This window comes from Mesocricetus auratus, unplaced genomic scaffold (assembly GCF_017639785.1).
Source record: "Mesocricetus auratus isolate SY011 unplaced genomic scaffold, BCM_Maur_2.0 Super-Scaffold_100038, whole genome shotgun sequence".
NCBI classification, from domain to species: domain Eukaryota; kingdom Metazoa; phylum Chordata; class Mammalia; order Rodentia; family Cricetidae; genus Mesocricetus; species Mesocricetus auratus.
In genome coordinates this window covers 7566373-7582606 of record NW_024429216.1, presented here as the reverse complement: position 1 = coordinate 7582606, position 16234 = coordinate 7566373, and the positions used below count along the sequence as shown (strand labels likewise).

The following is a 16234-nucleotide window of genomic DNA, read 5'->3' as shown; positions in this document are numbered from 1 at the left end:
TTTGGAGGCTGTCGGTCCAGCCTGGCCTCGAACTCACAGAGATCCGCCTGCCTCTGTCTCCCGAGTGCTGGGATTAAAGGCGTGTGCCACCAACGCCCGGCTTGAATGTATTCTTACACTGCCATTTACCCATCTGGGTCTGGGATAGTTACAGGTACAGGTTTTACTTCTTGTGATGTTTATTGGCTGGGTCTTTTGTTCCTTTATTGTCTTTTTCCTTTTATTGCCTTTTGGCTGGAGTGGCCAGGGGTGCTGGTGATCGGCTGGTTGTAAGTCAAGTGGGGTGGTCTCAGCTGAGGTTTGGTGGGGTTGGATGCCTAGATTCAGTATATTGTTTAGTTCTTCTGGCTGGTGTAGCCTTTGCTTGTGCCTATGGGGTTTCCTCTTCCATCTGGTGGGGGTTGTGCCTGCACCTATGGAGTCTGCTCTTCCAGCCTGTATAGTTTTTCAACTGGTGCAGGTGGTGCTTCTGCCTCTAGGGGCTGCTGATGTTTTGGGGGAGGATTATAGGTTAAGTGGGTGAATTGGCCTGCCTACAGGATTCTCACCTGCTCACAGGATACTGGAACTGAGCTTCCTTTTTTAAAAAGCTGACTGTATAGCTTTATGGACACATTCTTATTAATATATAGTAAGTACACATAATAACAGATATCATTATGGCACTTTTTTTCTGCAAACATTTTATCTAAGACTTTATTCACATGAAAATCTCTCTGGAAGAAGAAATACTTTCAGCCGCCATCAGTTGTTTTTACACAGAGCAAGTCAATTTTTCTTTTTTTAACTTTTCTCATCGAGGCTGCAGTTTTCCCTCCCTCTCCTCCTGCCAGTCTCTCCCCCACTTCCCCTGGATCCAACCCCTTTGTCTCCTGAGAGTAGAGCAAGACTCCGAGGGACATCCATCAAACACAGCATAAGAAGCTACAATAAGGCCAGGCGTATACCATCACATCAAGGCTGGATGAGGCAACCTAGTAGGAGAAGGGTCACACGAGTGGACAAGAGTCAGCGATTGCCCTCACTCCTGCTGTTAGGAATCCCACAAGAACACCAAGCTATTAGCCATAACATATGCAGAGGACCTAAGTCAGACCCCTACAGACTCCTTGATTTCTGTGAGTCCTCATGACAGTTTATTCTGTGGGCCACATTCTCGTGGTTTTCCTGACCCTTCTGGTTGCCCCAATCCTGCCTCTCCCTCCTCTGCAGGACTCCCTGAGCTCTGCCAATGCTTGGCTCTGGGACTCTGCATCTGCTCCCATCAGTAGCTGGATGAAGCCTTTCTGGTCTCTTTGATGAGGATTCCACAGGGCTTGGTCCCAGAACACTCTGCAGGCAGGACAAACTGTAGGCTGAAGCCTTTGTGGCTGGGTTGGTGTTCCAATTACTCTACTTGAGGCCTTGCCTGGTCACCAAAGATGGCTGGTTCAGGCTCTGTGTCCCCCATTACTAGGAGACTTTGCTGGGATTGGTCTCATGTTTCCATGGAATTTCCACTGCACTAGGTATCCAACCTGACCCTGAAATGACCCTCCCTTCACCTGCTCACCCCTGTCCCCGTCCCCTGCCACTTAATCTATTCTGTTTCTCCCTCCCAGGGAAATTCTCGTTTCCCCCCAAGCTCTTCTTGTTTCTTATCTTTTACTTTATACCTAATATCCACTCATAAGTGAGTAATACCATGTTTGTCTTTCTGGGTCTGAGTTACCTCACTCAGGATGATTTTTTTTCTCTAGTTCCAATCATCTGTCTTCAGATTTCCTGGTGTCATTGTTTTTAACAGCTGAGTAATACTCTATTGTGTTAATGTACCACAAACCACCAAGTATGTGATCAGTTTTGGAGAATGTTCTATGAAGTTCTGAGAAAAAAAGTATATTCTTTTAAATGGTCTGTAGATATATGTTGGGTCCATTCGATCCGTAAAGTCTGTTAGCTCTATTATTTGTTTAATTTTTGTTTGGATTATCTGCCCATTATTTTGTTTGGTTTCTGTCTGGATTCTCTGTCCATTGATGAGTGTGGAGTATTGTCTCCCACTCTTTGAAATCTCTAAGGTAACCTGCCTCTCTTCGCAACGATTAAAATCAACAAATTCTGTATTTCAGTCTTTTCAAATTTATCACAGTCCCTACCATCGCACAGCAAGGAGGAATCCTTCTGCAGGGAGTCTCAGGCAAAGCGTAATCAAATCAGTTATGTCCCGATCTGATTTTACTCCAATTCTTCACTTTAAGATTTAGGCTCAGCCAGGCAGTGGCGACTCACATCTTTAATCCCAACACTCGGGAGGCAGAGAAAGAAAAATCTATGTGAGTTCAGGGCCAGTCTGGTCTACAAGAGAGTTTGGACAACCAGGGCTACACAGAGAAACTCTGTCTCGAAAAAACCAAACCAAACAAACACAACAAAAAAAAAACACCAAACCCTTAGGCTCGTCTATATATTCTATAGGAGAGAAAATACAGTACGAAGAGCCCGGAAGTCCGTTTGTAGTACACCTGGGAGCCTCCCCTTTGAGCGCACAACCCTTTGGGAACTTCAATCTACTGGGCACAGCTCCCAGACAGGCTTCACAGGTCGTTTGCTGGAATTTCTCTGAAACGCTTGGCTTGCCCCTGCACGCGACGACTACATTTCCCAGATGTCACCGCGCCGGAAGTAGCCTATCACTTCCGGTATCCGCGCTGCTATTGCGGGAGGTCTGAGCTTTCTAGTTGGAGGAAGAAGTAGGCGTTAAGTCTCCATTGAGCAAGGAGGGAGCCAGCGGGCTGCTGTGGTGTGGACGGTGGTCAGGGTGAGTGTGTGGGGACCGTGGTGTGCGCGTGTGTGTGACTGTGCGCGCGTGTGCGCGTCTCGAGCTCTCCGGTGCCGGTGTCCCCGCGCTCGTCGCTCTCCGCTCCCGCTTCCTCGCCGTCACGGGGCTGAAGCAGGGGACCAGGCTTCAGGAGCGAGAGCTCAGGGACGGAGTCTGGGGGAAGCTTTCCCTGAGCTCCACACTTGAGCTCGGGCCGAGCACTGGAGGCCGCCAGCGCCCCCAGGGTCGCCCAGGAGGGCGGCTACTTGTTGCGTCCGTAACTTTCTCAGAGCTGTGGGCACCGTGAGTGTCGCGGGAAGGGAAGGGAGTGCGCTGGGGTGTGTGGTCTGGGGTCTCACGAGAGCTCGCTCAGGCTCCCCGAGTCCGCCATTGTTCAAAAGGAGGGAGGGCCTGGAGCGGAGTGCGAGCATCATTGCTGTACACCCAAGATTCAAGAGTGAGTGGCTCCTTCTTTGTGTTTGAGAAACGAGGTTGTAGTGTTAGAATAGAGTTATCAGTATGTGAAGATAGTTGTAAGTTGATATCTCCAGTAATGTACTTTTTCCACGTTATTTTTCCTTTCTGGAAACGGACACCTATTGAATATTTATTATTTACATATATAACGTAATATATAATGGAATATACATGTACATATATAGTACACTTACAATTGTTTGGGCTGCATGGCTGTGTGTTGGGAAATCAAAGCCCATCCTCTCCAAGAGTAACACGTACTCTAGCCCCTGGGCTATCTCTCCAGCCATCTGATAATAGGCACTGTCAACAGGCTTGGGGACATCCGTCTTTGTGACTTTAACCTGACTCACCGTACTTACTTTTCATGTGCCTATAATCGGCCATACTGGTGTTCTTGTGGAGAAATGTCTGTCTGTGCTTTGCCTGTTTCTTAATTAGCATGTGTCCTTGTCACTGAGTTGTCTGCATTCAGTGCAGGGGTTTAGGTGTCAACTCCTTGTCACTAGTGTAATTTGCAAATATTCTCTCCCATTCTCTAGGTTATCCCTCTACTCTGTAAATTATCTCCTCCGTTGTGTGAAGGTTTTCAGTTTGGTGCAAATTCCATTTGTCCATTTAGCTTTTGTTGCTTGTGTTTTTATAGTAATGCCCCAAATGTCCAGTGTCATGAGGCTTTTCCTGTATATTTTTTTCTAGTAGTGTCAGTTTTGGTTCTTAAATTTTAATCTGTTTTGAGTTGACTTTTGCATGTGGTGTGCCTGAGGGTCTAATGTCATTCTACTGCTTGTTAAAAAGGAGTTTGGCCAGCAGCACTGATTGTAAAAGCTAGCCTGGAACCCACATAGACCAGGATCTCCTAGGTTTTGAGCAATCCTCTTCCCGCTGCCTCCCATTGTTACAAATGTAGACCTGTGCTACCACAACCAGCAGGACATCCTGTACTTTTTTACATGGTGTTGTGACCACAAACTTCATGAAACATAGTCATAAACGTCATGAGGTCACACATTATACTATCACAGAAATGTATAAATGTTGCCTGGGTGACGGTTTAGTCGGTACAGGTGTTTGCCACATGAAACTGTGCAGTGTCAGATGCAGTTGTACATGTCCAATCCCAGCCCTCATATTGCAGGATCGGAGGTGGAGATGAGAATTTCTGGAAGACTAGCCAGCCTGGTGTATGCAGAGGCCAGGAGGGGAAGGAAGGATAAAGAAACAAAGAAATTTTGTATCTGAGTTTTGTAGGAAGACAAAAATGTATAATTTTATAAGACTTTCAGATGTGCACTTGAGAGTTAGGCATGGCTGTAATCAGCCTGGGAAATGGAAGAGGCAGCTTGAGGAGTTCAGGGACATCCTGGTATACACTAGACTCTGTCTCAAAGCAAACAACTCAGAGTGTATAGAAACCAAGGCTTAGCTTGGACCTGCTGGGTTAGAGCATTGGTTTCTCATTTGGTGATGGCTGCTCCCCAGGAAAATGTAAGGGATCTGAGGGTGTGTTTGCTACTATAGTGTAACATGTAGTCTTCCTGCCAGCCACCTGGGTCCCGCAGCTGTCTCAGCCCCCAAATAACACACAAAACACTATATTAATTATGAAGCTGTTGGCCATTTGCTTGGATTCTTACGGCTAGCTCTGACTTAATTATTAACCCATAACTGCTAATCTGAGTATTTCCATGTGATATCTTACCAGAGAAAAGGGTCCGGACCTCTTCTCCGGCGTCCGGCATTGTGACTGACTGTGCCTCTATTTCCCACAATCCTCCTTGACTCCTAGTCTCACCTATCTTGCTTCCCTGTTGGCCAGCAGTGATTTATTAATCAACCAGCAGGACAACATATACACAGAAGGCTGTCTCCCATCACTAGAGCTAGAATGCAGGCGGGATGCTGCTGGATGTGTAGACAGTCTTCCCACAGGATAATTACGACAGCATACTGAGGTTGAGAAAGCCAGTTCTAGAAACAAAGTCTTAGGGCACCTGATATAAGTTTAAAATTGTTTTGTGAAAAATAGTCCATAAAATGGAAAGAGTGAATCAAATCATACTCACCTATGGTGACACCGTGGCTTGCAGCTAATTATCTTCATCAAGATTCATGATTAGTTGATGCAACCTGAGCCGTAATCATAGATGAGCGAAGGCAGTCAGAGGGTGTTCCATGGTGTACGACTCCATTTACTAAAAGTGGGTACAGAATGCTGAACACTGCCTGAGGATTGCAGCTGCAGACCCCCAGCCTCGCTGTGCCTCACTCAGCCCTGAGTGTTCAGAGGAGTTACCGTTCTGTTGCCATCTCCCTGTCAGCCCTGAGGGTGGGATTCCGGTGGGAAGATCTGCTTATGGTTGGGGCTAGCTGCCTGTCAGAAGGAATGTGGGGTCCCCTCTGCTGGCATCTTCTGGGGACTTCTAGGCAGGCGTGCCTGTGCTCTGCATGTCCGCACTGAGTCCTTGTCAGTGGCTTGTCTGGGTTGGGACAGAGTCGCTTGTGTGGACTCCTGTCTGCTTCTGTTTGTGAGTGGGTGGCTATGAGCAGTGGACAGGAGTGTGTGAGTGCGGATGCCTGGAAATAAACGTGGTCAGTGAAGCCATGCTGGCCCGAGTCAGTCTGGGAACATCAAGTGACAACCCAATGAAGACTGTCTTTTTGTCCCCCAGGGGAGGACCCTGAAGAAGAATGGCCAGCTCTGGTTCTCAAGACATGGTCTGTGTAAGTTACGTTCTCTCTTTACATAGGGTGACTTTGAGGTTAGGTGACTCTGCTGTCTTTCTCTCGTGAAGCTTCCCCAGGACCCACAATCCTCCAGCCCAAGCTGCCCCATCATCCCTCTCAGTGAGGGTTGGAAGGTCAGAGCACTTCCTGTCTGCCTCTCTCCTGCTGCTTCTGGAGTTTTCTGAGTGTGTCCCTGACCACCTGCTGTCTGCTTGGTCTGTGGTCAGGGAGCAGTGTACTTGCAGTGGGGGGCCAGAGTCCCACAGGGAAGCAGGGTCTTTGGGGTTCAGAATATTGAGGTGATGGTGTCTTTGACTGCACTGGGAATCCTGATTGACATCTTTGGTGTTTTCAGGCTGGTGATATGGGTTTGAGAGTGAATGTCCTGGGTGCATGTGTGTGAGGAGATGACCTGCTTGAGGGTCTTTAAGAGAGAGTTCAGTGGTGAGAGGGACAGGTCATCCAGGCTGCGATTGGAGGGGACGGCAGACTCCAGAGTTCAGGAAGACCTGAGACACATCATCATCTTGAACGCAGTCAGGGGCCTTGAGCGTTTCCATGGCTCCTTTCCCACTCTGGAGTCCTTTACCTTCTGTTTCTCCATCTTGAAAAAGGCTTCCGCAATTTCACTCTGCTGTGTTTGTGGTTTCAGGGCTCAGTGACATTTGGGGATGTGGCTGTTGACTTCTCTCAGGAGGAGTGGGCCTACCTGGATGCTACTCAGAGGGTCTTCTACAGGGACATGATGTTGGAGACCTACAGCAACCTGGTCACAGTGGGTAAGGCCATCTGTCCCCATGAGTGGGGGATGTGTCCTCTACACTGTTGGTTCTCTCACTCTGAACATAAAGACAGGGCCGTCTTTCCTGTGGTAGCTCAAGCTGGGCTTGGTGGCCCATTCCTGTCATTACTTCAGTCAAAAGACTGAGTCAGGATGACTGCTGTGAGTTCAAGGTCACCCTCAGGTACATTGTGAGTTCCAGAAGTCTACTCTACAGGGTGAGGCCCTGCTTAAAACAAAACAAACAAACTGAATGAAATAAATAAGGAAACAAATCAATGAATAGAATTAAGGTCTACAGAGATGATTGCTGTTTGAGAGAATTGGCTGCTCTTGCAATGCAACCTGACTAGCAAGTTAGCTCACAGCATTTGCAACTCCAGTTGAGGGATCTGCGGCGCTCTTCTGGCCTCTGTGGGAATCAAGCGTGCATGTGATATTCAGATGTACATGTAGCTTAAGATAAAATGAATTAAAATCCATATAATGTATAAGACGTAGCTGAGTTCCTCCTTCTTCCCAAAGGAGTAATGTGGGAATTCTTGGTTGAAAACTGGAACTTAATGAAGCACCTGTCCACACCTTGGAGATTCTCTCAGTGAGCTCTGGATTCAGAGTGAGACCCTGTCTCAAAAGCCAGAGTGGGAAGTATTCACATTGCTCCCTGACCTATACATACACATGCATGCATGCCTACTCACGCTTGTGCATACACACACTCATGGAAGCATGCATTCACTGTGCATGCATGCCTACACACGCTTGTGCATACACCCTCATGGAAACATGCATCTATTCTACATACATGCATACATACGCTTGTGCATACACCCTCATGGAAACACGCATCCATTCTACATGCATGCCTACACACGCTTGTGCATACACCCTCATGGAAACACGCATCCATTCTACATGCATGCCTACACACGCTTGTGCATACACCCTGATGGAAGCATGCATCTATTCTACATGCATACACACGCTTGTGCATACACTCTCATGGAAACACGCATGCTTACTCAACTAAATAAAAGAGCCTTTGTTTTTTTACTTCATAACGAATCAATAGAATCAACTCAAAAGAGAAATGGACACGTTCTATTTTCCTCAATGAACACTCCCTTTACATGCTTTGCAGGGAGGTTTTAAGCTGTGAATTTGTCCTTTTATTGAGCAAGTCTGTAAGAATGAGGTGTAAATGTGAACAAAGCCAAGGGAACTAACTCAACAGTAGATCACTACGCAGCATACTCAGACCCTAGTCCCATCCCCAGCATTACAACATAGAAAAATAGAAATTAAAAAAAAATTTGTGTCAGTATAGTTCACACAGTATTCAAAGTATTTGAATATACTATTTGATCTTAGTATCAATCCTAGCTAATAGATAACATCAACTCAGTCTAAATTATTGTTATTACTATTATTATCATTTGATATTTTTTGTTTGTTGTTTGTTTGTTTGTTTTGAGGCCAGGTGTCATGTAGCTCAGTCTGGCTGTGAACTTGCCATGAAGCCAGTGCCAGCCTTGAACTTCTCAACTGCCTGTTTTCACTCCTCAGGTGTTGTGGTTACTTGTGTGTGCCACCATTTCCATTTTTAGATGAAAAAAATGAACACAGACTCTTACATAAATGATTTATTATCGAGCTACAGAGATGGGGTTCCACTAGGTAGTGTAGCCTAAGGGTGTCCTTTTTTCCTTCTTTTAAGTGGGAAGTTCCATCTCCAAACCCCACCTGATCACCTTATTAGAGGAGGAGAGAGAGCCCTGGATGGTGGTGAAGGAAGAAACAGACAGCCCCAGCCCAGGTGAGTGACAAGTCAGGGCTCCAGCACTGCCAGACACAGCGTGGTCGGAGAGTCACCTCATGCCTGACACTGGGTTGACACACTTCCTTCAGAGCGCCAAGACCACAGCCAAGACCTGGGAACGAAGTCACGGTCATAGCAAAAGCTGTCACAGGGGCTTCTAGTTCATGAGTCACTAAGTCGTTCTCATCTCCTCCCTCTTACTGGGGCAGTTACCCTCTTTCTCATTTTAAATGTATTTTATTGTTGATTGTGTGTGTGTGTGTGCACATGTGTGCAGGTACCCACAGAGACCACAAGAGAGTGTCAGATACTCTGGGGCTGGAGCTACAGGGGGCTGCTGGCACTTGAACCCAGTTTCCTCTGGAAGAGCAGTCAGTGCTCTTAACTGCTGATGCAGTGATGAGATACTTTGACACCAGTGAAGGCAGTACTCCAGTGAGGCCCAGCAAGCATTTACTTCTGTGTCTTCATAGTCACTCTCATCAAAGTGTGATGGAGGAGCCGGTGCCTCTCACTGCAGCACTGGGGAGGAGGGAGACGCAGATCACTCGGCCTGGTTTCCTTGTCTAGCTCCAGGCACATGAGAGGCCCTGACTCAATAGGAGGATGGAGAAGCGGCTGGGACACCATGTGAGCACTCACCCCAGCCTCCACCCAGCTTCCCATGGGCGTGATGACTCCTCTTGGTTGCCAGTGAGACTTCATCTGGGACTAAACCCAAGCAGCTGGCTATACCCGTGAGAGAGTTTTCTTAAGCCACTCTAAGTGGGAAGATCACCTTAAATCCTTGTCTTTTGAGTGGTAAGGTCCCCCTTAAATCTGGGCCATCCCTTCTGTGGCAGCCTGTACAGAGGACGGGCAAGAAGGCAGCTCTTGCCTTCTGTCTGCTTCCCTCTCTCTGCTGGCAGGCCGTTCCTTCACTGACATGACAGCCTGCTTCTTTAGATTCCGGCGTGTTCCTAAGACCAGCCGAGACGTCCAGCCTCGTGGGGGAAGAGTGAACAACCCCTGCATTCCTGGACTTTGTGTTGGGGACAGGCAGTGTTGCCCTCGCGGGACCACAGCCTGTAAACCACTCTCACAAATCCCACACATACAGAATGAACGCTGCTGTTTCTCTAGGGAACCCTGACTGTCACAGGGCACATATCTATAATGCCAGGGCTTGGGAGGTGACAGCAGGAAGATCAGAAGTTCAAAGCTATCTTCAGCTACATACTGAGTTTGAGGCCAGCCTAGGCTACACGAGAGCATCTCAAAACATAGAGGGGTGGAGAGAGGGTGCAGTGGTTAAGAGCACTTGCTGCTCCCACAGAGGACCCAGGTTTCACTCCCAATGGTGCAGTGGTTTCCATCACACACAGAGGCTTGCAACTGCCTACAACTCCCAGTCCAAAGGATCTGATGTTCTCTTTTGTCTTCCTTCGGCACCAGGCATGCAGATGGTGTACATGTGCACTCACATACATATATCCAGGCACTCATAGAAACACAGAAAGTGAAAATAAAAGAATCATTAAAAATAAACAAGGAAATGCAGACAAATAACAACAGCTACAACAAAACCTTCCCAAACGAATCATCAGAACTATTGACATGTAACATACTAATTGGAAACTTGTGGCCCCATGAGCTGTGTTTATATCTATAACTACATTTTAAACAAGTTCTGTTGAACTGTTTGATCATATGCCACTAATATGACTCTTGATTCTAAACATTTCATGCATCTGCTGGTAGGATATTATCCACAACAACCTTCCATCAATCCTACTTAATGTAAACAACCTGTTACTATCATACTTAGATAATTATCTCAGAAGGATCCACAGAAGTATAGTTTTCTTTATGGGTTTTTCCCATTTTGATGGACTTTTTAAATTTTAGTTTTGTTTACATTTCAGCGCCATACTCTTTGAATGTATATATTATTAGGTTTCCTTAATCTTCTTCTCCTTTTGATGAGAATGGATTTTTTTTCATCCAATAATGTATCCTGACTGTGTCCTTCCCTCCTATACCTTCCCGATTTTCTCCAAGTCCTCTCTTGTCTAGATCTATTTTCCTTCTTTCTCTTTTAGAAAACAAACAGGCTTCTAAGGGATGATAAAGGAAAATATACTACAATAAAATAGGTTGAAACAAAATTCCCACATTGGAACTGGACAAAACAAGTGAAATTGCCCAAGAAACCACAAGAAATAGAAACCCACTTGCTTAAGGTCATGAATCCCATACAAACGCTAAACTGGAAGCCATAATTAGTAAATGCAGAAAGGATTAGATGCAGGCCCTGGGCATGCTGGCTCAGTGTCTGTGGGATCATATGATCTTTGATCATGTTGATTTAGAGGCCTTGTTTTCTTGGTGTCTTCCATCTCTCTGGCTTCTATACTGTCTCTTCCCGCCTCCTCTTCCACGAGCTTCCCTGAGCTGTGATGGGAGGGATTTGATGGAAGCATCCCATTTAGGGCTGAGTATTCCAAGGCCTTTTGACTTTCTGCATAGTTTCTGGCTGTGGGTCTCTGTATTTGTTCCCAGCTGCTGCAGAAGGAAGCTGTTCTGATGATGGCTGAGCAAGGCACTGGTCTATTACTAAGCAGAGTGTCATTAGGACCCATTGTGTTGCTTAATTTTTCCTTTTGATTTTTAGAACAATATTTTTGGTTTTGATCTAGATCCCTCAGGTTTTTGGCCACTCATTCATGGTAAGTGATGGGTTTTATCTCATGGAATGACCCTCAAGTCAAAGCTTGTAGTTATTGTCACAGCCTTTGGGCCCTAGTGTATCCTACTGGGAGGACAAGCAAAGGTTTTTGCTGCCTTATTCCAAGCGTTTGTGGGTGGTTTGGTGTTTATTTCTCTTTTGGTAGTGTGTAGAGTACCTTCCTGTCCCAAAGACATTGGTACATAGGGGTGAAGGCTCAGTGAATACTAAAATCTCTGCTTCTGCCTCTGCCACTGCCTCCTGAGTGCTGGGCTTAAAGGTGTGCCCATCACCCTGGCCAGGCCAGATTTTTTAAAAGGATGACAGATAAATTATGTATTTGTGTGGTTAGATTTTTTTTCTCACAAGTTGGTTAAAAAACTTCCACCATAGGGTGTGCATTTCAAGTCATACATAAAGAAGCACATAAGATTCTTTTCAGTATAGTTTGTGTCAATCTCTTTAAGCAGACATGCCGTCCCATTTCCACCCTGTTCTACTGTAAAGAGTAGTGTCTTCCATACACTTTCATTATTACTGCTCTCCTTCCTCCTGTTCAGCTTCTCAGAAAATACTTTAGAATCTAATGGAGTGTGTGTGTGTGTGTGTGTGTGTGTGTGTGTGTAAAATAAAATAGTCTTGCTTTCTGATTTTCTTTCAGATTTGGAGTCAGATTATGAAGCTCAAAAAATGTCTCCAGACAATCATATTTATAATGTAAATTTACCCAAACAGAGCATAAAGCATGTAAGTAAAGCTTGTGACTTCCAGGGCTCCAGTTTTAGTAATGGTCCCAACTTTAGTACATTCAAGAGACTACGGGGCTATCAAGATGGAGATGCTGATCAAAAGATTACTAACAAGAAAAAAATGCCTACTTACACCTGCCGAAGTCTGAATCACAATATAGAAAAAGCATATGAATGTAAAGAGTGTGGGAAGCATTTTGATTGTAGTTCAACTCTTATTCAGCATCAGAGTATTCATACTGGAGAGAAACCCCATGAATGTAAGGAATGTGGGAAAACCTTTAGACTCCACCAACATCTTATAAGACATCAGAAATCTCACAGTGGTGAGAGACCTTTTGAATGCAAGGAATGTGGGAAAGCCTTCAGACTTCCCCAACACCTTACAAAACATCAGAAATCTCACAGCGATGAGAGACCTTTTGAATGTGACGAGTGTGGAAAGGCCTTTCATCGTCCCAGCCTCCTTAAGTACCATAAAGCCATTCATTCAGGTACAAAACCATTTGAATGTGAGGACTGTGGCAAGTCCTTCAGGCGTGTCTCCCAGCTTGTTCAACACAGGAGTGTTCATACTGGAGAGAAACCCTATGAATGTAAGGAATGTGGGAAAGCCTTCAGACTCCACCAACAACTTACAAGACATCAGAAGTCTCACAGTGGTGAGAGACCTTTTGAATGTGACGAGTGTGGAAAGGCCTTTCATCATCCCAACGTGCTCAAGTACCATAAAACCATCCATTCGGGTGTAAAACCATTTGAATGTGAGGAATGTGGGAAGTCCTTCAAGCGTGCCTACTATCTTGTTTTACACAAGAGTATTCATACTGGTGTGAAACCATATGAATGTAATGAATGTGGGAAAGCCTTTAAGCGTCGCTCATATTTTAGGCAGCATCAGAAAATTCATTCTGGCCAGAGACCCTTTGGGTGTAAGGAATGTGGAAAGGCCTTCACTCTTCTGTTTCAGCTGACTCAGCATCAGAACATTCATAGTGGAGAGAAGTCACTTGAATGTAAGGCGTGTGGGAAGATGTTCAGTCATGGTTCTCTCCTTTTGCGGCACCAGAGTATTCATACTGGGGAGAAACCCTTTGAGTGTAATGTTTGTGGGAAGGCTTTTAGGCTTCAGTCATACCTTTCTCTGCATAAGAAAACTCACACTGATGAGAAACCTTTCAAGTGCAAGCTGTGTGGGTCAGCCTTCAGACATTTGTACCTACTCAGTCAGCATCAGAGAGTCCATACCGATGGGAAACCCTATCAGTGCAATGTATGTGGAAAGGGCTTTCTTCGTAGTACATTCCTCAAGATTCACCAGCGAATCCACACTGGTGAGAAGCCCTTTCAATGTAAGGAATGTGGGGAAGCCTTTCAATATCGTTACCAATTTCTTCGACATTTTAGCATTCATAGTGGCAAGAATCCTTATGAATGTGAAGAATGTGGGAAGTGCTTTACTTGTGATAGAGACCTTACAGTACATCAAAGAATTCACACTGGCGAGAAACGTTACCAACGCTAAGAATGTGGGAAGGCCTTTAGTCAAAAGCAAACTTGATCTGACACACTGAAATTCATATTGGAAAGAAACCTTACATAGGTAAGGGATGTGCAAAGTTCTTTGTCAATACTGCTAAGCTGGCTATATATCAGAGAGTTTTTACTGGTGAGAAGAAACCATACTGAATGTAAGAAATGTGGGAAATGTCTACATTTAGTTCAACCTTCACTGAATAACAGAATTCATACTGCTATGACACTATCAATGCAAAGAATGAGAAAATAACCTTCAATTTGAGCTCAGGCCTTGTTTATCCTAAAAGAATCCACGCTTGGGTGAAACTCTATGAATACAAGGAATGTGGTGACACTTTGAGCTCTTAAAGCTCTCCAGAGTCCTTATAAGTCTGAAACACTATGAAAGTAAAGAATGCGTGGAAGCCTTATTGTAAATGGTGAGCTTGCATAACAGCAGAAAATCCATCATCATCAGGAGTCCTGTGCATGTAAGGAAAATGGATAAGCTTTTGTATGATAATTTTAAAAATATATTTATTTATTTTTAAGATTTATTTATTTATTTATTACATATACACTGTTCTGCCTACATGCCAGAAGAGGTCACCAAACTGAATTGCAGATGGCTGTGAGCCACCATGTGATTGATGGGAATCAAACTCGGGACCCCTGGAAGAGCAGTCAGTGCTCTTAACCTCTGAGCCATCTCTCCAGCCCTTGTATGATAATTTTAGTGAACATCAAGGAACTCATTTTGAGAAGGGTGTGGCTGAGAATTATGGAAATTTTTAATCTGCTCTGTGTTTGGTCATCATCAGAGTGTTTGTATCCTCCTCATGCCAAGAAACCCTGTATTTTAGTTTGGGTTTCTGTTCCTGTAGTGAGATATCAAGACCAAAAACCAAGTTGAGAAAGAAAGGGTTTATTTGGTTCACACTTCCACATCGATGTGCGTGTCTCCATGAAGTCATGATGGGAACGGGTCATGATCCTAAATCTAGGAGCTGATGACGAGGCCGTGGAGGGGTGCTGCTTACTGGTTTGCTTCCCATGGCTTGCTCAGCTGCTTTCTTTCTATCTCTTGTATCTTAGCCCATTTCTCTTCAACTGTGTTCTACTTTGGAGTTCTTTACCTTTTTAACTTTCTTTATATCTTCCTTTCCTGCTGTCTGTGTTTCTGGCTGTCTGGGGGCCATCTGACAACATGTAAATGGCGTGTACTATCAGCTGTCGGCAACAGTGAGCACATCCCCAAGCCGCACAGCATGCTGCATGGCAGATACAGACAAAAAAAAGTTTTAAAAATCAAGGCAGTGAGCACAGCTCCCACTTTTGGTGGTAAATGTACCCCTGCCGTGTTGGAAAGCCAGCAGCTAAAATGTCCTCTTTAATCCTAGCAATGTTTAGCAGCTAAAAAAACTGGTGGCCAGAAAAAGAGATATACAGTAAAGACGGTTCAGGTGAAAAAAGTCTCTAAAGGGTTTACAGTGTGTTTAAAAATTGTACATAGGCTTGGGAGAGAAAAGAAAAAGGATAATGTGGTTAAAAAAGAAATAGAGTAGCTGGGTGTGGCACATGCCTTTAGTCTCAGCACTTGGGAGGCAGAGGTATGCAAATCTCTGTGATTTCAAAGCCAGCTATGTCTACAGAGTGAATTCCAGGACAGGCAGAAGTACAGAGAAACATGGACACCCTCCATCTCAGGGCCCTTCCCATTGATCACTAATGGAGAGAATGCCTTCCAGCCGGATCTCATGAAGACATTTCCTCAACTGAAGCTACTTTTTCTGTGATGACACACAAAAGCAGCCATTAATATCCTTTGAGTATGAGGATGTGAGAAGTTTTGTTCACAGGTGAAACTCTGGTGAGAATGTATAAATCATGTTCTTGATTTTCCTTGTTGGTTCTATAAACCTAACTCCAACGTTGCTCACTCAGGACAGCCTTATGGAGAGCAGTTATTGGGACAAAAAAACCTTCCTTTTCACCATTTTCATTTCACAGATCCCGTGACAGTATACTGTTTACTTGTTAGATAATTTGTTAATCACCAGCACAATACAAGCCAGGGTTGTGGGAAGGGTGTTATAATAGGTAATAAAATCCTTGAGAGCATTTGGTTCATGACTGTGTTCTTTAAAATATCTTTGACATTGTTTTCTCTTATTAACATCACTGTAACATATATAAATAGCAAATTGTATTGCACATAGTTTGGGGATGTCTCATGCATCCATCCACTATTAAATTTTAAACAACTTCATTCTGGATACAATCAGATGAAAAGTACTTGAAAGGATTGTCATTGAAAATCCATTCCTTAAGTTTTTGTGTGGAGATGTTAAAAACTCAGACATTAATGAATAAGTACTTTTTAAAAAATGTTAAACTGATAAAAATCAAAAGATAAACCCTGTAGTTTGTGCTCTCTGCCCAAATATTAAGATAAACTAAGCATTTATGACAAGGCAAGATAGTACAAACTCTCCTCCATCGTCTATTCTTTTGACTAGAATTTGACTTCTGATACAGAATCTTGTGGAAAATTACCCAGCTCTATTCTTGGAACCTGAGGTCAAGATGTCCTTGTTAATTTAATTTGGCTCCAGTTAAACTGCCTTTGTACAAACATCTGCCTCTACCTAACTGC

General features: G+C 44.5%; 2 protein-coding genes across 3 annotated transcripts in view; both read left to right on the top strand.

The window, feature by feature from the left end:
- Positions 1 to 2659: 2659 nt before the first annotated feature.
- On the top strand, positions 2660 to 15699 carry LOC101831992 (zinc finger protein 60). 2 transcript variants are annotated; one of them, XM_040734221.1, is made up of 5 exons: positions 2660 to 2800; positions 5950 to 6001; positions 6657 to 6783; positions 8503 to 8601; positions 11973 to 15699. In XM_040734221.1, exons 2-5 carry the CDS (start codon positions 5969 to 5971, stop codon positions 13583 to 13585), a joined length of 1872 nt encoding a protein of 623 aa, XP_040590155.1. In that variant the 5' UTR covers positions 2660 to 2800; positions 5950 to 5968; the 3' UTR covers positions 13586 to 15699. The 2 variants fall into 2 exon arrangements, with proteins under 2 accessions (XP_040590155.1, XP_040590156.1); XM_040734222.1 differs by lacking the exon at positions 8503 to 8601.
- LOC101831457 (zinc finger protein 60-like) overlaps positions 12012 to 16234 on the top strand; it is a 68527-nt gene continuing 64304 nt past the window's right edge. The window contains exon 1 of the mRNA XM_040734209.1: positions 12012 to 12058. The gene's annotated coding sequence lies outside the window, so the exon portion shown is untranslated. The remainder of the gene's footprint in view (positions 12059 to 16234) is intronic.